At 36.2% G+C, this 23,756-nt stretch overlaps 2 protein-coding genes and 1 pseudogene across 7 annotated transcripts in view; 1 reads left to right on the top strand and 2 right to left on the bottom strand.

Annotated features, from left to right (window-relative positions):
* The window catches only part of LOC147829921 (uncharacterized), a 161,863-nt gene extending 146,843 nt beyond the window's left edge, over positions 1 to 15,020 (bottom strand). The window contains exons 1-2 of one of the 2 annotated variants that reach the window (XR_015446555.1): positions 14,580 to 15,020; positions 8,894 to 9,037 (exon numbers count right to left, since the gene is read on the bottom strand). Coding sequence is in view for 1 of the 2 variants with exons in the window: in XM_087199341.1 (XP_087055467.1) it covers positions 8,987 to 9,037; positions 14,580 to 15,020 (492 nt within the window). In the remaining variant the exon portion in view is untranslated. Of the gene's footprint in view, positions 1 to 4,903; positions 9,038 to 14,579 lie in introns of those variants that run through there. The other variant, XM_087199341.1, reaches the window with a different exon arrangement.
* Positions 11,813 to 11,945, bottom strand: LOC147829922 (U4 spliceosomal RNA; annotated as a pseudogene).
* The window catches only part of Rbms1 (RNA binding motif single stranded interacting protein 1), a 217,164-nt gene continuing 208,328 nt past the window's right edge, over positions 14,921 to 23,756 (top strand). For 4 of the 5 annotated variants that reach the window (XM_004835883.4, XM_004835881.4, XM_004835882.4 and 1 more), the window contains exon 1: positions 14,921 to 15,093. In XM_004835883.4, the coding sequence (XP_004835940.1) occupies positions 15,019 to 15,093 (75 nt within the window). In that variant the 5' untranslated portion in view covers positions 14,921 to 15,018. The remainder of the gene's footprint in view (positions 15,094 to 23,756) is intronic. The other variant, XM_087199332.1, reaches the window with a different exon arrangement.

Below are 23,756 nucleotides of genomic sequence, written 5' to 3'. Positions count from 1 at the left end.
GGTTTCGGGCTAGGGATTTAGCTCAGTGGTTTCGACGCCTGCTGCGCAAGAGCAAGGACCCGAGTTCGATCCCCGGTACCAAAAAAAAAAAAAAAAAAAAAAAAGGAAGGTTTATTTTGGCTCACAGTTTTTAGAGAATTAGTCCATTCTTAGCTGTCTCCAAGGCAGAAACAGCATGGCAGAAAAGCCTGGGCAGAGCACAGCTGATCCCATCATGGGGATTAGGAAGCAGACAGTGAAGAGGGGAGCCTGAGAAAGAACTGCACCTTCTCAGGTCTTGCCCCCGTTAAGTGACCCACCTGTATTCAGGCCCCACCTCCCAAGGGCACAGTCAGCTGCTGAACTCCTTAGTGAATGAATCCATGATGAGTATAGCACTTCCATAATCCAATCACCTTCCCAAAGCTTGCATCTGAGCACATGAGCATTTGGGGAGACATCTAGATCTAAACCACAACAGTATGTTATATAACATGCTATTTGGAAGCTTCTGAATGCAGAGCCACACAAGGGCACAATATACAGAATTTTGATTTCTTAGACATGCAACAATCTTTCTTGGGAATTCTCTTAAGCCTCAAAAATTATTTCCTTAAAGTCTTCACAAGGATATTTTTCCTTAAAAGTTGTTTAAAATTATGTCTAATACTGGTTATTTAAAGTGACCATTTGGCTGTATTATCTCAGAAGGAATTCAAACAGAAGAAATACTATTTTTCTCAAATTCATTTTTTGTATTGAATATATTAATTTCTTGATTCATAGAAGTACTCAATAAATAGCTGCTGAATACATTAATATTCAAAATAAGAATGTATTTCAAGCTTTTAAAAGGATCATTAGGTCTTTTAAAACCAAGGAATTTTTATATATAGCATGAAGAATAGGGAGAATTTCCAAAAATCTAATGATTTTTACTGACTGCTCCATACTATGTGAAGAAGGATAAAATTTAGCAATTGGTTAACCAAATGTGGAGGAGACAGGTGAAACTGTAAAGACAAGAAAGTGATAAGTATGAAATTCAGGCAATTTGCAGGTTCCTTTTAGCTCAAAGAGCTTTGGAAAATGGATGCCCACCCATGCTGACCTACGCCAACTTGGCCATGTCAGGACAGCTCTGTATGTCCCAAGAAGTTTTAATTGCCTCTGTGACTCTTTATGACAATTCATGAGCCTGAAGATTCAGTTAATGACAAAATGGTGGTACCTCTGATCAGTAAAGGGTAAATTCTTCCTGTTTGCATATCACCCAGGAGTTCCTGTGTTGCGTGGAATCTCTATGAAGAATTCTTAATATCTTGGCAATCACATTAAAATATCACAATTTTTACTAATGCCCAAGATCACTACAGTAATAGCAACAATGAGATTTTTGCATTTTAAAATTAGTTAACAGCTAACATTAGCCTCTTTTTCAATGATTTTGTATCTAAATGCACTTAATACAATAACTTACTATAAGTAGGAACACTTATTTCCACCTCATCTTATAATGAGTAAAATGAGGCACACAGAAATTATGAAACCTACCCATGGTCACACAGAAATTAAGATCCACAACAATAACAACAAAAAAGATAACTATGTGATGTGCTGGATATGTTAATCAGCAAGATTTTGGTAATCATTTCACAATGTATACATGCATCAACAATTAGATTGATACCTTAAATATATGAATTTTTATTTGTCCATTATAGAATTATTTAAAAAGTAAATAATAAGGAAATAATGGAGAAGGAGTTCAAGCCTAAGTCTGATTTCAGACTCTCACATACCAAAAGATATCTGTATGTAAAATATCAAGAGAGTACTATAACTTCATATGATCAGCAAACATCTTTGGCTAAGTTTTCGGAATCTGCAGATGTATTAACAACTTGGTAACATTTGCGAATCATATAGTTAAGGAACACTGGTAAAACAAAAAATTTCATTGTCCTTGAGGAGTTTGTAGAGTTTTACCAGAGCCCAAGGAAGGACATCTTAATTTTGGTTTTGTTTTGGCTTCACTTGATTATCTAATTTGGACATTTTATTATCTTCTTTTTCTCTTTTTCACTGTCACTTTTTTCAAAATTAATTATCATATGCAAAATAAAATTTGTTATAGGAATTTTATAACTCATGATAATAGATCATGGCGAGAGTAACAATTAAGAGTGAAAATATGACTCTAGAAGCCTCAGGAAGTACCATGACATGAATGGAAGAAAACACTTGTTTCAACTAAGACATGCTTTACTACACATGAACTAAGATTATTTAAGGGCAGGAAGAGCTTCATATAGTGGCTGCCAGAGGAACCTAGAAAACACATTCTGCTTTGCTCATAACAAGATTAATCATGTGCAGAATGGTTCAATCAGATAGACATTTCTTATCTAGCACTGTGGCTGCATATCAGTTTTGGTGCCAAAATACAAGGGAAGATTGGAACAAAGAAGAGTGTTTACATTTTTATTTATATTCTTTAAGACAGAAATTTTTTAAGAAAAAGAAATGAAAAAACTAGGCCTATCAGAATGTTGATATCAGAGGGAAAAATCCACCTATTTTTGTAATATAGGTTTATTAAATAAACTAACCCACATGAAAGTGATGACAACATGATGCTTTGGGAAAGCATGTCCCAACTGTTAAGATTCTCACACAATACCAAAAGAGCATTTGTTTTGGACAGAAAGCATAAAAGAAGAGATGTTCACGGGGTGTGAATTAAATTGTCACTTTTTTCTTTACCAATCTTTGTCCTTTTAAGTCTCCTCAAAAATTTCAGCTTCCTGATATTTAAGAGAACTAAAATAAAATTTGATGGGAGGCAATTAGAAGAATGGTAAGTAGTGATTTTTTTCACCCAGAGCAATCTGACCTCATAAAACAAAAATACAACCATATTTTGTGTGTAGAAGGGGATAGGGGAATTTTCATAATTGTATACCTTAAATATAATCTAATCTCAATAAACAAGAATAAAATCATTTTTGGAGGGCTGAAGGAAGGCATACTGTTGTTTTTTCTCTTAACATGACCATATATTCCCAGTCAAATGTCTCTAAACATTAAATATGTATATTTTTCTTACAAAATTTGAAAGTTTTAGTGGATAATATTTGCTATTACTTCTCTTAATGTTATGACATTGTGCTAATATATCTAAAGCCATAGACAATCTAAAATATGACTTATTTTCTATTTGATCCCTACTTATAATTTCTTTAATTTTAAATTCATGAATAATGTCTCCTATATGAGATACTAGGTTTTAAGAAAGACAAGGAGGCTCTCCAGTAATAGCATAAAAACTAAACTGAAAGTGTGAATAGTTTTGAAATGTGTTACTAGGAAAATGAAGGATACTCCCAGCCCCTGGATTTTGTTAAAAATAGGGAAAACTCATCTGTTTGAGCTGTTTGGGTGTGGCCTTGACCAGAGACAGGAGGACGGACTAGAATAGATGACCACACACTGTCCCTGACTTCCTGAGGACACTGTATTTTTCGAAATGCTTGGACTCAGGAACCATGAAAATGAATGAGAGAAAAATCCTGAGTTTTTACTGAACCACCAGAGCCAGGGAAGTAAACATATTCTTCATTCCTATAGGTTTCTGTAACTGAACAGCACCTAGAATGTATGGGTAGCCTTGTTTTACACAGTCAATGTATTAATCATGATTATGCTCAAAAGGATCTCAGAAATTATCTAGCCTTAGGCAGATCTTCACATGAGTGTGGGAATAACTCTTAATTTTGAGAAAGAAAATCCCTTGAGGCTTTCATTTAAGGAAACAATTCTATATTGAAACCTTTTGTTAAGAAAATATTCACCTTCTGTTTTGTCTTTTTTATTTGTTCATAATTCTGGTTATCCTAAATGATATTTGTATCATTTAATTTTCATTGTAACAATTAAGAATTTTTAAAACATGAGTGCATAGAAGCCAATTTCATTACCATATGACTTTATGACATTAATGTATAACATTAATGTATGCCATAATTATATATAATTAATACATACATAATTAATGTGTGTGTTAATGTAAACTTAATGCAGTTAATGTAATAATTAATATGTACATAGTTAATATATGTCATAATTTATGACATTAATGTATGACATTATTTTATTATTGTATGACTATAAAAGCTATACAACATGGAAAAATAAATGAAATACTATATTTTTTAAAAAGGAGAAATTAACTGGGGCTATAGCTCAGTGGTAGAGCATTTGCCAGCATATATGTGGCATTGAGTTCAATCCTAGCATTGAGAAAGAAACAGAAAGGAAGGGAGGGAGGAAGGGAGGAGGAAGCAAGGAAGGAAGAAAGGAAGGAAATTGCTCATTTCCTCTGATATAACTATATAATAATAATAAATATGTGAATTAAGATCAGAAGACACTTTCACAGGATGAGAATTTTAAAAAACAATGTTACAGAATGTACATAAATATACTTACCAACACTAAAATTATAAAATTAATTAAACACTTGTACCTTCTGTTGGCTCTTTGCTTAAAGCGAAATGAGGCATAATGCATTGAATATGAACTCAATTCTAAAACCTTGGGTACGATGTAACCCTACACAGTTTTGTCTTTTCATCTGCAAATGCAAAGATAGTAAGCTAAATAGCAAGGAGATTGTGAGGATTAAATGAGATAACATTTATTAAGTGGCACATTGTATAAGAGTTATCAAGTATAAGACACTCATGGAAGTCTAATGTGAAACAACTGGAAATGGCTGTTTTGGACTGGATCCTAACAAGACAGGGGTGTCCTGACCTAACCATCCTTTGCCAGTTATCTGTCAACATCAGTTACCCACGGGCTTGGTAGGTAGCTAAGTAAGTAGGTAGTCTAGCCACTTGCTAGGCAAGCTAGTCTCCCCATAAAACACTCACTAAGGGGTGTAAGCTCCTCATTTTGAGCATATAAAAGACCGATCTCTCAAAGAATTGGAATATTGTAATAATTGCACAGAGGTAAACACCACTGCCCTGTAATTGTATTATCTAGGCATCTAAGTTACTTCCTTGTAGACGTCAGGATGCAGGTACTGTTCTTATCACTAGATTAGATTTCTTCTTACATCCCCTCCCAGGCCAAACATCTTCCAAATACAAAAAATAAAAAAATAAAAAATCCCATTGAAAACATCTTGACAGCCCAGAATAGCTTGCATTTCATTACCAATGCTGTGTCGATCACAATATATACCAAGCACAGAAAGTCCTGACAAAGATCAGATGGTTTACAATCATTGCATTCTGCATTGTGCATAGAGGAAATGGAAACAATTGAGCTTAATATAAGATGGGATTTAGTCCTCTAGACAGATTTACAGTCATGCTTATGCTCAATATCCATTAGAGTGGGAAGGTTGCAAATATAAAAAGGTTCATGCAATCCTAGGAGCATAATGTGATGGAGAATAATATCCCCAAAAGTGCAGGTGCACAGCTTAGTTTCTATCTGATTGAAAGCTACCATACTAGGGTGAATTTTAGGTCTCCAATGTTGTTCAACATTTCCCATCAGTGACAAAATGGAATTGGGAAAATTCTTAAATCTGGTATGATAGCAAATATGACAAGATTATTAACACTTAAAAATACAGAAAGAAATCATAGACACTCTTACAGCTATGTTTAAAACAAATGATTTTAATAGAAAAATGTGAAGGGATTAACATGTGCCCTGAAATTAAAAGTCTCTACTGATACAATGAGAGAAATGATGATCTAGATATAAACATGAATAAATAGGCTTGAGCTCATAGTGAAACATGAATTAAAGATACTGATAACCCAATAAGGGATTTGTCTTACTCCTTTTTATGATAATAGGATGTGATATTATCTTAAATGAAGTGTTCATTATAAGAACTTAGTGGAGCACATAGTTTATTGAGCATGAGGCAGCATCTTACTAGGCTATTCAATTATATCACTATGTAGTAAATTACAGAAGACCTAGAAAATTCATCTAACTATTACAAAATATTTAAAAAACAGATGAAAGTCACAGTGCTATTTAGTCAATAGGAAAAATGCCGCAGAAGTTATTTATATCACAAAGTAGTAGCTAAACCTTATGCACTGTCCACTGGGCAGTGTGTGATTTCTTAATGTCGTAAGTTCCACTTTAAGCAGCTAAAAAGGAGGGATTTCTTGACAATAAAAATGACTAAGCAATTTGAATACATTAAGAAGAAAGGCATATGATCCTATAATGTCTACAGATCAATAATAAATGAGAACATGTGTGCTAGTTTAATGCTAAGACCCAAAGTGTTCAACCAAAGAACGTCTCAAGATTTGAGCCAAGTCTTGCATCCTACAAGAATTGTTATGTAATTTCTACCTTTAGTCTACTGCTTTTTGTGCATGTTACTGTTCTCCTCCTGAGACAATCTCATCCCTTCTTTTGATTTTAACTTCAAGTCATACACTGTGGCTGACTCCCAAGTCTATTTCCATCTTTGATCCTTCCTCTTAACTTCCGACTCACCGACACCAATAACCACTGGACTCATTCACTTAGATGTTCCCCGACATCTCAAAATCAGCATCCCCTCAAATGAACACTTTTGAACAAATGTTCACAATATCTAAAGAGGCAAACAATGGATTGATAAAAAATAGTGATGTATATATATTTATGAATATTATTCAGTTGTAAAAGGGAATAAAGCACTAACACATACTACAATGTAGATGAGCCTCGAAAACATTATGCTAAGTGATAAGAACAGACAAAAAAAGGTCATATGTTGTACAAGTCCACTTACATGGAAAATCCAGAATTGGCAAAAACACAGAAAGCAAAAGTTAGATTGTTGGTTGCCAGGGGATAGGGAGAGGGAGATAGGGTGTAACTGCTCAATGGGAAATTTTCTGAATGTAGCATACAATTTTTTACTGTATGAGTAAGTAAAGGATTAAGTAAAAGAATGTGATCACTTGACATTTTTATATACATTATTGTGGTAGTCAACCTCCAAGTTGGCCTTCAATCATCCCCATCTCCTCATACCCACTTTTTTGTGTAATCAGTTCCTTGCCATATTATGGCTAATGGAATGTGGCAGAATTGATGGTATGGCACTTGTGAGATGAGGATGTAAAAGACTGCAGTACCCCCCACCCCTCTCTGTCTCTCTCATCATTCACTCTGGAGGTATCCAGCTGCCCTATCATAAGCAGTCCTATAGATGGAAGCTTACCCAGGGAACTGGAGACTTCTGCAACACCACGTGAGTAAGCTTGGAAGTATGTCCTCCAGCCCTAGTCAAACCTTCAGGTGACTACTGCTCCAGCTGAATCTCAAAAGACACCCTGAACCAGAGCCAACCACCTAAACCATTCTCACATTTTTGACTCTCAGCAAATATGTGATACAAGGAATGTTGTTTAAGCTGCTAAATCTAGGGAGTAACTGTGAAGTAGCAATAGATAACTAATTAGGAAAAAAGCCACATGACTAAATCATACCCAAAAAGATCCCACCTCTTTATAGCATAATAAATGGGAGTTAAGTTTTAGCACAGGAATTGTGGAAGACATTCACACCATAGCAGGATGTACTTGGAATTGTAATTCACAATGAATTACTCACATTTCTGGAACCATGTGCTTATCAACACATACGATTTTGCATGGACTGATAATTTTGCCTGGAATTCTCCTACTCTCCTCTAACTCTATACTCCATTCTAATGGTATCTCTGTTTACTGGGTGAATTCATCTGGTTGCTGTTCAGAGAGAGGTTTAGACTAGGTGTCATAGGCAGTGGAACTCTACCCAATCTGGTGGCTAAAGGAAGTCTGGATGGACCCTACCTGAAGGAAAGAGTAAGAATGACCTAGATAAAAAAGGGTGAAAGATACTCCAGGACAATGGATGCAAAAAAGGCCAAAAAGAGCTGGAGCTGTACAGTATAATGAGGGTTAGAAGGAGGAGACATAGAGGGGAGAAAAGAGTGATAAGTCAAGAGGTAAGAGAGTGGGAGGAAAAAAATGGAATCTGTTCTAGAATCGAGTTATGAGTTGTGGTAAGAGGTGTGAACCTAAACGGGTACGAATTAAACTTGCACGGGGGGAGTGTTAGTAGACAAGTAGAGAAGTTTACATTTTCTGTTTAATTTTGATGATTTTTTAAAAAAGTATATTCCTGGGCTGGGGATTTAGCTCATTGGTTTCGCCGCCTGCTGCACAAGCGCAAGGACCCAAGTTTTATCCCTGGTACCAAAAAAAAAAGAAAAAAAAAAGTATATTCCTAGAGTCTCAGAAAAATATCTGAAAAGACCAGACTAGAAGATTCATATATAATCTTTCTTGAATGAAAAAGTAATTTTTTTATCCATAATACAACCTCATTGTAGATTATAAGCACCACTTCCTTTTAGCTACATTTTTCTTTGTTCAACTTCCTAAAAACTCTAACATATATACCAGTCATTTTCATCTTACAAAAGTGGTTACCATCCTGTCTTAGTGTTCACTATATGTATTACAGATATAACCTAGTTACAGAGTATGGGAGCAAGACTGTTCACCAGTCGGTAACCTCTAAATTCTGTATAAGGTCTCTCTTGTGAGTATACATCTCAATGACAATTCACTGATGCTCTACCACAGGGGCTTTGGTAGCAAAATAGTTAAATTTTATCCATCAATTATTTCAATGCTCTTCAGCAGATGGCATTAGGACAAAGGCATTAATTAAAACTGATTTGTTTGATCCACTTCTGATAAACTATGATAAAAAATGTTTACCTTGGGGGCCAGGAATTTAGCTCAGTGGTGCCGCTGCCTGCCTTGCAAGCGCAGGGTCCTGAGTTCGATCCCCGGTACCAAAAGAAAAAAAAAATGTTTACCTTTGGTTACAACCCGGGTATAGACCAGATTGGAACTCCTAGATGAATAGTTCATTTCTCAAGGTCTTCTTCAGGAATACACCTCTCCAGTTTTCATCTCATGCAAGGTTCTTTTGGCAGACTCATTCTTATTCCTATGTCTCCCTGTAAGTAGAAGTTTGTCCAATAACATTTCTAACCCAATTCTCACAGTCTCCTCCTTTTTAACATGTTACTTACTTCATAGAGTTTATCATGATTTATCACTGCTTCATCTCTGTCTCCTTTATTGTACCTAAAGCTTCATGAAAAGAAGCACCAAGTCTGTAGCATCTCAAATATTCTACTGGTAGAAAATGCTTCAAGGTTGATGAAGTTGTAGATATGTAAAATCTTTTGGGGGAAATTACTCAATAGGTCATCCTCTCCTAGGGGTCATCTTGGCACAAAACATTAAGAATCTTTTATGAGCTCTTTTCCATAATTGGGATAAATATGCAGAACACATTTTAAAGAATTTTAAATTTTTGCTGGGGATTTAGCTCAATGGTAACTGCCTTGCAAGCACAAGGTCCTGAGTTTGATCCCCAGTACCAAAAGAAAAAAGAATTTAAAAATTTTAATTTATTTACTAAAAAGTAAAGCAACCTGTGTTTCTAGGAGAAATGGCTGATTCAGGTCAGGGAAGAAATGTCTAAGAACCTGGGACAATGTTATCATGCTAGTAAGCAGAAAAGGTACCAAATACCATTAGGGTCTGTTTTACAAAAAGAAGAAAAGAAAAAAGGGTGTGTGTGTGTATGTGTGTGTGTGTGTGTGTGTGTGTGTGTGTGTGTGAGAGAGAGAGAGAGAGAGAGAGAGAAAGAGAGAGAGAGAAATTCAAAAGGGCTCCCACTGGGCAAAGATGGAACGATTTGAGCATCATCAAAAACAATGATTGTAAAGGATTAGGTATTCAAATATGTTATAATCCCCAAGTTCAAAATGTTACTTAAAATAGGATACCTTTGGAATTTCCTATGACTCTTAAGTCATTGTGAGAATTAGCAAGTAAGAGAAAATATATCCTGTCTTTCTTATGCTAGCTATATTTCAAGTTAACCAAAGAGCTGAAAAGAGAAAGTTCTTCTCCACAGAAAATTTCCAACTAATAAGTGCAGAAGGAATGACGAAATCAGAAAAGCCACAATTTTGTAACTCCTGACAAAATAATGGATTTAGGAAATCCTTATAAATATTAAAAACTATCCTATGAGTGGTTGATGGAGAACTTCATAATGGTTAATTCAGATCATTAACACCTAAGCTACTTTTTAATTTTTCTTTTTGTAGTAGTAGTGTTTGAACCCCAGACCTTTGCACTGATCTATACCCTCAGCCCGCATTTATTTATTTATTTATGTCTTAAGACAGGGTCTCATTAAGTCACTAAGTTGCTCGGGCAGGCTCAAACTTGGGATCCCCTTGCCTCAGCTCCCCAGCGTGCTAACAGCTAGACTTCTGATCAACCTTTATAGCATCATTAGTAGTGAGACATTCAGACATTACATGTCTCCTAATGTCATGCCCATCACATTCTCTGTGTTTGCTTAGTAACATCTAGGAAGTACTTTTGTCCAAAAAAGTAAATCTGCATCTAATCAAACCACTAGAACTACCCATTACAATGAAGTTGTAATCAGAAAAAGGATCCAAATTCTTCAACAGATAAATATCTGCTTTAAAAATGGGTGAGGGTGAATTTTCATATGTTGACAAGACTTAAGAAACATATAAATAAAATTCAGTGTGATACTGTTTCACCTTGATTTAAATAAACTGCAAAAAGTAATTTTTGGACAATGAGAGAGAAATGAGCAATCACTGAGCATCAACTGACATTAACAAACTGTTTGTGATAATGGTACTGTTTGTTAGCAGGATAAAACTTGTTTGTTAGCAGGATATTGATGAAATTATGATATGTGGAATTTCCTTTAAAGTACTTTAGGAAAATAAAAATGTGTGTGTATGTGTGTGTATAACAAGAACTGTAAACGATTGATAAAGGTTGAAGGTAAATGTTAGAAATAGATGGGTTATTATCCAGTTCTCTCTGCTTTTATATTATATTACTTGAAATATTTATATATTTATTTATATATTTAAATATTTATATTACTTGAAAATCATCATGTTTAAAATTAAAAGTTGATTTTTATTTCAAAATTATCTTAGTATGAAATGTAGCAAAATATGAAAAATTCAATGGACTGTTAAAGAGAAACACTGAAATATATTCCTATATATCTACCATCCAGAGAGCCATGTGAACATTACCATTTCTGTAAGTCTCCTTAGGTCCTCTCTCAAGCTTCTCACCCTTCTTATCTGTCTCAGATAATCACTATTCTCAATTTTGTGCTATTATCCTCTTGTTTTTCTTTATTGTTGTAAAAAGGATTCCTGTACATAATTGTACATAATATTATGTTTAGTTGTGTTTTTTCTAGTTTTGAACTTCATACCAATGAAATTATGCTTCATATATTCCATTTACTTGCTTCTTTAACATTAATTTTGAAATGTTCCATACTGATGCGTTTAATTGTAGTGGTTCATTTTTGCTGCCACGGTGTTTTATTGTATGTACATACTGCAATCTTTTTATCCAGTCGGGTAGGCATTTAAATTATTTTTCAATATATCATTGATATTACTGTACATTTCTTCTGGTGCATATACAGAATACTTTCTTTAAGATGTATATTGGTTCCAAAATCTAGTTATTACACATTGTGCTACTATAAATATAGGTAAGGATGTATCCCTGTAACATGATGATTTTAACTCCTTTGAGAAGATACCTATGAGAAATATATAAATATACAAATAAAGAGCAAAATAGAAGAGAGATAAATAGGAATTTTGAAGAACTTCAAATACTTCCCCAAATTACATATTTTGTTGTTTCAAAAATATTTTAATATACATGCTAATTCATTTCATTTGTATTACTAGGTTATTTTTCAATTAGCAATAATCACGCCTTGGATAAACCTCATTGGCTATGATACTGCCACTGTACAAAGCTACTAGGTTATTTTTGATTACTGAAAAGAAAGTTTTGTGTTATCTGTTTACTTTTTTGTAACAGTCTTTTTTGTTTTTTGTTTTGTACTCTGAGTAACTACTTTGAAGATAGTGATACAAACTGTATTAACTAGGTTATTCGCTTATTATTTTATTATGAACTTTTATTTTTCACAAAATAAAAAGATGTATACTGAGAACTGCATTGTAGTATACATGAAAGTAAAATTGAGTAATGTCAACCTACTGTATATTCTCAAGTGATGGTTGCTTCTTATGGTAAGCAGTGTTTTCACTGCTTCCACATCTTCACTTACTTTTAATTTTCAAATTCTTGACATCTGCCAACCTATTGGTAATTGTGAAGTGGCATCTTATTATTAATTTCCATTTGCCTTATTACTTTCTAATGAGTGTTAGCATCTTTCATATGTTTGCTGGACATTTGCTTTTCCTCCCTTGTGAAATACGCATTCATTAATTTATTCAAAGACTAATAAGTTCTCTTTTTCTTATTGACCTCAAAGAATTCTTTATGTAGTCTGCATATTAAACTTTTCTAGTTACTTATATAACAAATAAATATTCTGGGGCTTGTTTTTCACTCTTTATGGAATCTTTCTGTGAGCTGTGGTTCTTAATTTTAATGTGATTAAATCTAACAACCTTGTACTGTCGCTCACCTTATTAAAGAAATCTTTGCCTACATCAAGCTAAAAAAGCTATTTCCCTCTATTGTGCTCAAGTACCTTCAGTTTTGCTTTTCACATCTAGGTCTTTAAACCACCTAGATTCTCTCCCTACTTTTGGTGTTGGTGAGGCAGGGCTTTGATTTCTTTTTTTCCATATGGATTCCCAATTGACCTAGAATCATTTGTTGAAAAGTTCATTCTTTCTCCGCTGCTCTGTAATAACAACTCAGTCATAAATTAAGTGCCTGTACAAGTGTGTCTCTACTTTTCAGTTCTCTAAAACAGGCTGAGTTTTCAACATCCAGAAAAACAAACAAATAAACCAGTAAGTAGAACAGTCTAAGTTTGGTAATTTCCTGTGTCCCTTCAACCCTAGACCTTCTGAGATAGCTCTTAATTTATTTCTCTTCCTTTTGTCATTCCTTTGAACTATTATTCCCAGTCTTCCCAAGTTCTTAAAATGTCAATTCGTGTTCTAACATTAAAAGATGTCTGTTGAAATAATACAAGTATTTTGTTAAAGCTCTCCTAGATAGTGAGTGAACAGCAGAAACTCAGTACACACAAGTTTTCTTACAGGATTCTACATGGGCAAGCGAAGAGGGTTATGATTTGCTTTCTGGTTTATCCAACATGTTCTCCTATGAAATATATTTATTTTGCTTTTGTCAAAAATGACCTAGAAATTTGTCTGAATTATAGAAAGATGATAAGGATTTCACTCTATTGTTTCATCATTATTTTAAAGCATGTTACTACACTTTTTAAAAAATGTTATATAAAAGTGACTGTTTAATAAATCATGTACTCCATCCAGTTCAGTTTGACTCTCAGGAAACCAAAATGACAAAGTAATTGGGCTTATTTAATAATAATAAATAAAAATTTTGTTGCATTTTATTAGCTGTGCAAAGACACCAGATTGGGGATGTTTTCTTACCTATGCTATTGTACATTTTGGTATTCTCTTTCTTTTTGATCTAGAATATAAATGTCTTCTGCAGCCAACTTCAGGGACCAATTAACTCTGTTAAATTATATCCTTTTATGTAGTGAACTGAACCCCTGCTCGGTTGGGTCTGTCTAGGGCTGTGACAATGGGGAGAGGCAGAAAGAGAGAGACTTTTACGTGTCACTGAGGAACACTGCAACAATATGCCAGAGTGACTTTCAAAATGGCCTTAAAATATTCCAAACTCGGAGTTTCCTTGCTCTTGAGTGGGAGTTGACAGACTGTCTGGCGGCATTAGAAAGAGGCAGAGAAAAGCTGATGTCTATATTGTGTTCCTAATAGCATTCTGTTCTTTTCAGTTTGTCCCTGGGAAGGATCTGTCAATTTGTTGTGAGGGGTGTGCGTGCGTGTGTGTGTGTGTGTGCGTGTGTGTGTGTGTGTGAGTGCACTCTGCTTCCCCCTGGTGCAGGGGGCACGATCTTACCTTTCACATCTGGGAAAACCAAGCCGAAGGACAATACCCCTTCCAAGGTCACCTAGAGAATTAGTGTCGGGGAGGGAGGAACTGAACCAGGGTGTCCCGACTCCAGCTCCGTGGCTGGGCACTATATCATTTTCTTCCCCTTGTGAAAAAAAAATCACTGGGCGGGGACGGGGCGGGGGTGAGGGGAAGTAAGAGATTAATCAGATTTCCTTTCCCCTTACCTCCCTTCCCCCTTACGAAGATAAAACTCAGGAAAGCGAAAGAGGAGCCCTCTGGGCAGTTCTTAGGCTGGGTCCCCCACCCCCACCATCCCACCCAGACACAAAGCGACTTGGGTTCCCAGAGCTTCTGCCCGTCCCACCAGCAGCCTGGAGGTGAGGAGTGATTAGAACTCAGCCCTCACCTCCAGCGGGTCCCGGCTCGCCGGCCCAGGCCCCGCCCCCGCCGCCCTTCCCCCACGCCCCCGCACGCCAGCCCCTCTCTCCTCTCCCCTTCGGGCGCACCCACCCCAGATGCCGCCTGGCACTGAGCGCAGCCGCCGCCGCAGCAGCACTTTGCACTGCTATTGATCACCTCGGCTCCACTCAGCCAGCTCGCGTGAGCGAAGCGCGGCCAGCGCGCCCGTGCTTGGCAGCCCCGGCTCAGTCGGGCTCCGGGAGGAAACTCCTCGGGAGCGCCCTGTCCGGGGTGCCCTCTGCGCTCTGCAGTGTCTTTCTCTCTGCCTGGGAGCAGGAGGAGGAGAAGGAGAAGGAGGAGGTGGCGAAGGAGGAGGAGGGGGAGGAGGAGGGGGAGGAGGGGGAGGAGGACGTCTGGTCCCGGCTGGGAGGTGGAGCAGCGGCTACAGCAGCCGCCGCCGCCGCCTCCGGAAAGGGAGAGGCAGGAGAGACCGAGACTTGGAAACCCCAAAGTGTTCGCGACCCTGCACGGCAGGCTCCCTTCCAGCTTCATGGGCAAAGTGTGGAAACAGCAGATGTACCCTCAGTACGCCACCTACTACTACCCCCAGTATCTGCAAGCCAAGGTAAAGGGGGCGGCGGGGGCGCGCGGGGCGCGCGGGGACCCCGGCCCCTGGTGGAGTGGAGGGCTGCTAACTGTAGCGCCGGCCTGGGCAGAGCTGGGCTGCGCGGGGCGGCGGCTTCCCGGGGAACCGAAGGCGGGGATCGGGTTACGGGGTGGGGGGAGTAGACAGGAAAGAGTCGCCGGCCCCTTCCTGGCCCGGGAGGCGGGGAAGGTCGCGGGCCGAGCTGCGCCCCTCTCGGAGCGAGGGCGGTCGGGCCCTCGGCGGGACCCGCTGGTGGTCAGGCTTCCGGACCACTTCTCAGGGCCTCGCCCTGAGAGCCGTAACTCCAGGCTTCCTCCGAGTGGCGCGGAGCCGCCGGCCCCCAGAGATGCCCCTCAGCCTCCAGCGCCCGGACTGGGGCTCGGGTGGGGCGGCGGGACGTTTTCCTCTCCACCTCAGGCCCTGCGCGCCCGCCCCTCGCCTCCAGTCTCTGCGTGGTGTGGCACTTCACCTGGTTACTGATTTCTACTTTTACGCTGGTGTTTTGGGTAGAAAAGTGGCCAAAGTTCACTCAGCATTCATTGAGGTCTCTTTTACATCTCCGTAGCTTTTCCAAAGAAGGGACAATGGCCAAATTTAAGTGCACAGAAAGAAGTGACTTTGTGTTTAGTTGCTCTTCTGTGGCTTCTTTTCTGTTTTTTAAAAACTATCTTACATGTTTACCACAGATCGATTTCTAATGGTGCTCTCTCTAAAGTGGCTTCGGCATACTCTTAGGTAATGATGGCTGATGACTTGTAGTCATACCGATTGTGACTGGCTTTCGAGGGACCCCAGGTACCTGTTTAGTAGGACCACTTTATTTTCAGCATAAATTGATGCCTCCTAAACTCATTTTAAAAAAATATTGGGGACCACGAAGAGTGGAAATTTCGCTGTTGGGAAGCTTCTGGCACAATTTGGTAGAAGTTGGATGCACCAGCCGCCTTCAGCCATTAAGGTCTAGCCCAACTCTCCGGTGCCCTAATAGATCACAAAAGAATCAGGTGTGGATGTAGAATCTGAGCTTTGATAGGGAGGTTGCAACCATGCTCTGCTTGTTGGCGTTTCAGGCCTGTGTTAAGAATCTCTGGCTGAACCTTGATAAGCTTTGTTTTCTTACAACGTGTGGTCCATGTTGTCATGTACCCACAACATAGCGTGTCCAGGTAAAAACAACACTTGTCAGCATCCAGTCCAGAAATTTCTTTCGCACGCAAGGGCCTCATTGTCACTCCCTCCCAATTTTCTTATTGCACTGGGTCACCGGAAAGCAGCAAGATGGTAGCTGCATGGATACCTATTACCCATTTCTGTGTGACTCTCGCATAATTGTTTTCTGGAACTTGAGAGAGATGCTAGGTTTGTGTGAGCAACATTGTAGCTGTTCAAAGAAATTTTGTAGTGTAATCATTGTGCTACCTTTTAGATGTGTTATATATTTAATGCCTTTGTTTAAATTATGCAGCATTGGGTGCCTAAAGGACAGTATATTCAACACTTAAGCTATGAATAATAAATACATACACTCAGGTGAAGAAGGAAAAAAAGCTGTGTTCTACAGGCACATTTACCTTAGTGATTTTTATGTACCATTAGTAAGTTAGAAACCAAGTACATAACATTTAATACAGCTAATGCAATGCCATTTGGCTTTTTTTGCCCTGTAAATAATTGAAGAGAGAGACAAACAGCAAGAGACTGCTCTGGTAATTAGGGTCAGATCCCAGAAAGCTTTAGGGCCCATTTTCTGAAAGTGTGCTTCCTGCATAAAGCATTTAATATTGATTTGTGTTACAGTAAATGACATTCTCAAAACATATTTTTGCTGTTTCTGCTATGAAATCTGAAATCCTATTACTCTGAATCCCTTTGTTTCAGGAGAAAGTTACACATCCTCACTTGACCTATATAACATGGTATTAAAGTTTGGTAATTAAATCTAAATTCCCTATTGTAAAAGTATCTTGATTATTTCAGAAAGAAGCATCTCTGAAAAATGAGGAATGACTAGATGCAGATTTTAGATAAGCAGAGATTGAAACACATGGCCTTTTTCCCCTCTCTTCCTTACATATCTGTTGGTCATGTGGTAGTGTGAGTCATTAAACAACATAGACTTTATTTGATTTGTAGTTAGTTTAGTAACAAGTGTTGCCTAATCTGCCAGAGAGTTAATAAACTCACTTAGAGTGTGTCTTCCACTGTGACAGTTCTTGTGTGTGCATGCGTGCATGTGTGTTTTAACCTTCCTGAAACATGCATAGAAACACTTCACTGTTTAAAAGTACATGTGTTTGCTAGTCCCAGTTGTTTTAAAACTTCTGTTTGGAAGCTGTGTCAAAAACTGAGAAACGGCATGGTCATTTAAAGTGATTTTCATTTGTAATCAAGAGATGTGATTTTCTTGAATCAGGAAGGAATAAAGTGATTTTTTTCATCAGAGAAGTAGATAATACCAATTAAAATGGATAATACCAATTAAAATGTCATTGGAAATGTGTTTTGTTACCATACTTTAAAAAGTTACCTATACTAAACTGTTCTTCTTGTGTTAATGATTCAATCAGATTGTTTTGGCAAATTTATTTTGTAATTTTTCCTCCATTAAGAACACATTAGTTACTTCTACATTTTTAAATAGCAACTACAAAAAAACACTTAGGCTATATTAAAGAAGATACCTACATTAGGCGTGAAAATGTTTGTGGATGTTATGGAAGGACAGGACATGTATGTAACTTTTATAATATCTTCATATAGAGTATTGGATTTCAAGTGCCCTGATTTTATATGGTGTTGCTCTCTCCGTCTCTCTCTCTCTTCCTCCCTCCCTCCTTTTTCTTTGTTGTTCTCTTTATCACTTGACACATTCATTCTGAAATGTAGTTTGAGGTAGCCTTGCATACATAAACACATATTGTTCTAGAGGATTTTCCCAATTTTAAAATGATTTCAGCTATATCATAAGTTAAATTCAGCTGCACAGAAAAAATTTTAACCTTGAAGATTTCCATGAACATATTTTCAACCAATGGCAATAGAAATTTCATTTATTATAAAGGCTTATTTCATTTATTATAATGGCTTATTTCAAACATACATTATTGTCAATGTATGTATGAACATATTTATAGAGATTGAAATACTTATTCTGTTTCTTTTGAAGAAAGAAAATAAAATTTTCTTTTCATGGCTATCTAGATGCTTTGTACAAGCTAACAACAATTTAACACATTCGCATTCTTAATTCACATAGTTGTAGAATATATTTCTCTAAAATATAGAAAGTTTGACTAAGTTTTTTTGTATGAGGCAGTGTTATTTTCTATATTAAAAATATGTTCTATACTAAGGAATTATTTGTTTCTAAAACAAAATATAGTTTCTAAGCCATCTTTTTATGCCAAAGTACATGTCTGAACTTAGCTTCAGTATCTGAAAAATGATGCACGCTGTAATTTGGGATTCCATTAATAAAAGCTACTAGGTAAAAAGTTTTTCTGAATCGAACTTTTGCAAACATTTACCATTTTGTTGAATTTCTTAACTTTTATTTAGTTGTAGACAAATGAATATTGTGTTAAACTATTTCTCTAAAAGTTAAGAACCACAATTTGATACATAAAGCTACTGTGTGTAAGAAAGTGGATTTAAAGTACAAAGACATAAGATGTGGGCTGCTTTGTGTCTTAAGAGTCATGAGGTGAATAAAGTTTGCTTAAATATATAAATTTAGAAATGCAGTATTTTACAATGATATATCTACTTCATTTCCTTAGTGAGATACTGTGACTGGAAGTGCTATTGGAAGGCTCAAGGTCATGCAAATGTTAAAAATGAAAATGCATTATAATGCAACATTGTAGCAGTTTTCCTTTGCATAATTTTTTATTAAAAAGATTTTCCATAATAGTATTATTTCATGTATCATTTTTTCTAGTTTGAGTCAAAATTTAGGGTACTAGGGGGAACAAGAGAAAGTAAATGAGAGTAGGAAAGCACACAATTACTAACCATCAGTATTATTAGATATATCTTACATTTTTGGTGATCTTGACTTTGAATGTAAATTCAAATGTGGGAAATTTCCATATAATACACTTTCAAGAAAAAAATTTTTAAAACTTTATTGACATATTGCTGACTTATTATTTTGCTTAATGGTTTATTGAAACTTTAAAATTACTCCAGCTTACTTAAAGACCAGTTACATGTTTTTTAGGTAAAGACAAAAGGATCTTTTGCCGTTTCTTTTTATTAGAGGGAGTTGTTTTTTTCCATATCTGATTAACCAGTAAAAGTCATGTGAGAAAAATCCAGAATGGAGGATTAAGTATTCACTAAAAACGACATCAACACTCCTTCATTCTTTTTAAAAATGAAGGATTTCTTACCTAGTTTTTTTTTCATTAGATACTCACTGAAGTAAAGTTTATTTTCTCCAAGCATGGTTTCACAGGTTCACTGTCAACCTCTCTAAAGGATATCAATATGTCCCTTGTTCCTTTCCTCATTCCCAAAACAGTAGATGCTAAATAGATGATTCTTAGTAGGTTATTATTATTCAGGAAAAAATGCATGCAAAATTGTTGTAGGACAGAAAAATTTTGTAGACCAAAATCTATAAATATAATGACCTAGCCCAATTTTCTAATGACGTCTCAATATAGTTTAATTTTTCACTTATTTTGTTCCTATAATGAAAATTTTCAAATGTTTTATGGACTAAGATCCTCAAAATGAATTACGTATTGATTGATCAATGTCTAATTTATGAAATCAAAAGAGCCTTTTTGTCCAGACTTTATTAAAGGATGTGGGTACCAGAGAAAAATCTTACTGGAGTATATTGAGGAGTATACCACATACAGTGGATTGATAATTTAGCCTTTCTATGCTCTCTATTGCCAGCTCACCCCTTCTGTCAACACTGCCCAAACTTTTCCTGCTTAGTTTTCCTTTTAGTGTATTTCAGACATGATATAAACATTTATTCATTTAATGAATAATAACTGAAATGTAAACCATATTTGAGGTGTTGATAATTATAGTCATTTCTCAGTTTCTGACTGTTGCATACCCTTAACCTTGATGTTTGACCATCTAACTTTTTATTGACAGAGTACAATTTTTACCCCGTTCATTGGGATATTATAGGAATAAATATGAATGTAGCAAGTTCTCTCAAATGGAAGCCTTTTATTCCATGTAAAATTAGCTTATTTTAAAGAAAACAGTAATGAAATGGCAGTTATTTAAATGCAGTACCATAATATTTGTTATAAAATCAAACTAAGTATTCAAAAATTGAATAATGAACTTGAGAACATTATGTGGTTGGATTTAAATGTTCTGACTTCTCTCTGTCGTTTTAGTGAATAAATGGTAAAACTGGGCTGTGCCTCACCAGAGGCAGCCCTTGGAGGATACAGTCTCACCACTGGGAGTTTGGTCAGGTAATAAACAGCAAAAGATCTTAGAACCATCAGATACACATACAAATTTGAGCCCACATATACTCAATGATAGAAACTAAAAATCTCTTTTTCCAATAGATATGAGAAGAAAAATACAAAGTGAATGATGACAGCTAAGCCAACAAGCTAAACATACATCTTCCATAATCTAATTCTTTATTTTTGCTTATTGTATCTAGTCTCCTTAACATAATTATATGCATACTTTAATTTTTCAAGGAAGCACTGGAAAATAAGCATGTCAAAATGATAAGAGAGAAACAAAGAAGAGTGCAAAATTCAACGTCTAAACCTCCAAGGGGAATGAATGTACAGTACTGAGTGTTGTCGTTTCTCCTTACATTGTCTTTTAGCCAATTCTTAGGATGCATTTGTCATTTTAGAAGAGGAAGAATAAGTAAAGACTTCTGGGTACTGGATGTGAAAAACTAGATTCTAAAAGAGACATTACATGCTAATATGAACAGTTAAGTTGCTTATAAATCTAGCACTATAAGCATGTAAATTCATTGTCTGGTGAATGATTTCCTACATTGGGTATAATGTCTGTATATTGTAGAATTAGGTTTTTTTTTTTTTTTTTTTTTAAGCCAGTAGCTTATTGCAAAATTACTCAGGCTCACGAAAGGCTAAAACACTTGTCAATCAATTGTATTTCCTGAGTGACCCGAGAGCATCATTTAGTACTTGACTTTGGGAAAAGTTACCAGGTAGACTGTCTGGTCCCTACTTTCCACCAACTCACAGCTACTAAGGAAGGCAGAGTAGAACAGTACAGGAAGTGAGTGAAGAAAAGCTACACAACAGTATAGGTAGAAGGCAGCATGCCAGCCAAGAATGACAGAGAAGGTACTAAGATATATGTAGAATTAAAAATGCCATGCATTTTGTTAGAAAAAGTAAAGTGCTGATAAAAGCTACAACAAACCTGGAAATTTTAGAAAGAAATTGGGCTTTAAATAAATGGGTGAAAATTTCTTGAGTTGGTAATCAGTATTTTTTATTTTTTTGCTTTATAATTCTCTTGAGTACTTAAAATTTTAAAGGAATATTATGTTTGGACTTTAACTCCTCTTTAAAGTTTCATATTCAGTTATTTTCTTTTACATTATTTCCAGATTCATGCTTACAAATGTGCTGCTAAGCCAACCTATTAGTGTTGTGACAGGCAGGTAAGGTAATCCTTAAATGATGACATAATGGGTATACAGAAATGTTACTTTTATCATTTTGAACCATTTGAAATGATGTTTATTTTTCCTAACTCATTAACCCTGCTTATGGCAATGGAAAAAAATAAATTTGGGGTATTAAATGCTCCTAATTAGATCGTTGTCTACAGTCTACACAATGATGATGCCTAATGTGAGCTGGCATATTTTCAAAAACAGATTTTAAAAATTATTCCTGATTTTTTGTGGATCTCTTTATCTGGTCATTATCTAACTTTTATTCTTTTCAAAGCAGCTGTTATGCACCTCTGCAAATGGGACCAAGTGCTTTAGAAGTCATATTGTCCTCTCCTTGGCCTCAGTGTGGGACCCAGCATCTGTCCCTCTGGCTGCCCTTTGAACATGTGCTATGCAGTTGGGCTTCTTGGTTCCAGACAAACAGTGATTTCAGGGAAGGCTGTGTGAAACCAAATGAGATCATGTCATAAATGTCATAAAGACTTTTCACTGGCCTGGAAGGAAAAATGCATCATTTTCCCAGCTCTTCAGTGTAAACCCATTTCACAAAATACCAGTTATGTTTTTCTATGGGTTGAAAAATTGAAAATTTGGAATAGCAGAATTGGATGGCTGCCATCATGGAACATTGTACTTTTAACCCAAGTTTCTTGGGAGGGAAAATCAAAGTTGCCAAAAATGAAAACTTTTAAAAAATCATAAGCTAACACTTATATTAACCTCAAATAACATTGTACCATTGGTTCTGTTAAAAACTTTTAATCATGATGATTTTGATTTACAGCTGGGAGCATATTTATGCTGGAGGTCCACTAAGCTCTCCTTTACTCAGAATCATGAGAAAATATTCTCATAATCTATATAATAAAGTCTCAAAATATTTGGTCATATGGAAAATAAATTTTATTAGAAACTTGTAATACCATCAATTTTACTTTTGTCTTCTCAATAACAATTTGAATTCATCATCAAAAAGGCTTTTGACAAATGTAGATGTTTATGAAAAGAAAAATTTAACAGAAAAAATTATTTTTGAGTCATTCACTAAAATACTTCTAAGACCCTCTCTGTCTCTTACAATGCTCAGCCCTGATTAATTGCCTTATACTTTTTAAAAAGTTTCCCAGTCTCAATTTCTTTTTCTGTTTTATCCCATTGCACAGTTATATTAAAAAAATAACTGATAGAATTGGCTATTTTTCTTGTTCTGTATATGATTTGTCAATGATTGGATACATTTTAACTTCCCAGTAAATTGTGCTTCCAATCAGTTTTTTAAAAAAAAATATTTTATTCTTTTATTGGTACATTTTAGGTATACAATTCGTTTACATTTGTCATTGGGAACTTGTACCTTTACGTGATGCATCTTGGTTGTTATTTTTTCCCCATTCCTAGCCCTCCCTTCCCCCCCTCCACCCTTCCCTATTTACAAAGACTTTATTTCCATTTCTCATAACTTTTCCTTTCCCTTCTTTCCTTTCCCCTTCCCCTCCCACCACCCCTACACCGTTGGACCTTTTTGGATGCATGTTGAGGCCATACTCTTAAGTGAAATAAATAGGACACACATGTGTAAATACCGATTAGTTTCTAGTGTGAGAAACTGAAAGTGTAAATAAGGATTAAAATGACTAAAATGAATAATTGATAATTTGAAATAGGAAAAGGTCCAATCAGTCAATTGATTATTTAGAACCTGAAACTCATTTCGTATATAGATTGTTATACTTAGGTCTCCAGCCAATCCATGAAAACCTGTGAAAGTAATTCACTTTGTAATTGACATGTAGTTTTATACTACTCCCACCCTAGAACCAAATCACTTAGATGTTTCCTGGAGAAGGGGGTGAGTATTCAGAGTTGGAATTCCAGGAACCCACTTTTACCATCTTTACAGGGGTACAAAGACAGTTCCTCTGTCCAGTACTTAATGATAGCTTTGAACTTTTAGAACTGGGGTTTCCAGAACAAG

Source organism: Heterocephalus glaber, unplaced genomic scaffold, assembly GCF_053883595.1.
Source record: "Heterocephalus glaber isolate CG9 unplaced genomic scaffold, H.glaber_assembly_v1.0 deba00000347, whole genome shotgun sequence".
NCBI lineage: Eukaryota > Metazoa > Chordata > Mammalia > Rodentia > Bathyergidae > Heterocephalus > Heterocephalus glaber.
The sequence above is the reverse complement of the archived record's forward strand: the minus strand, read 5'-3'. Positions and strand labels throughout refer to the sequence as shown.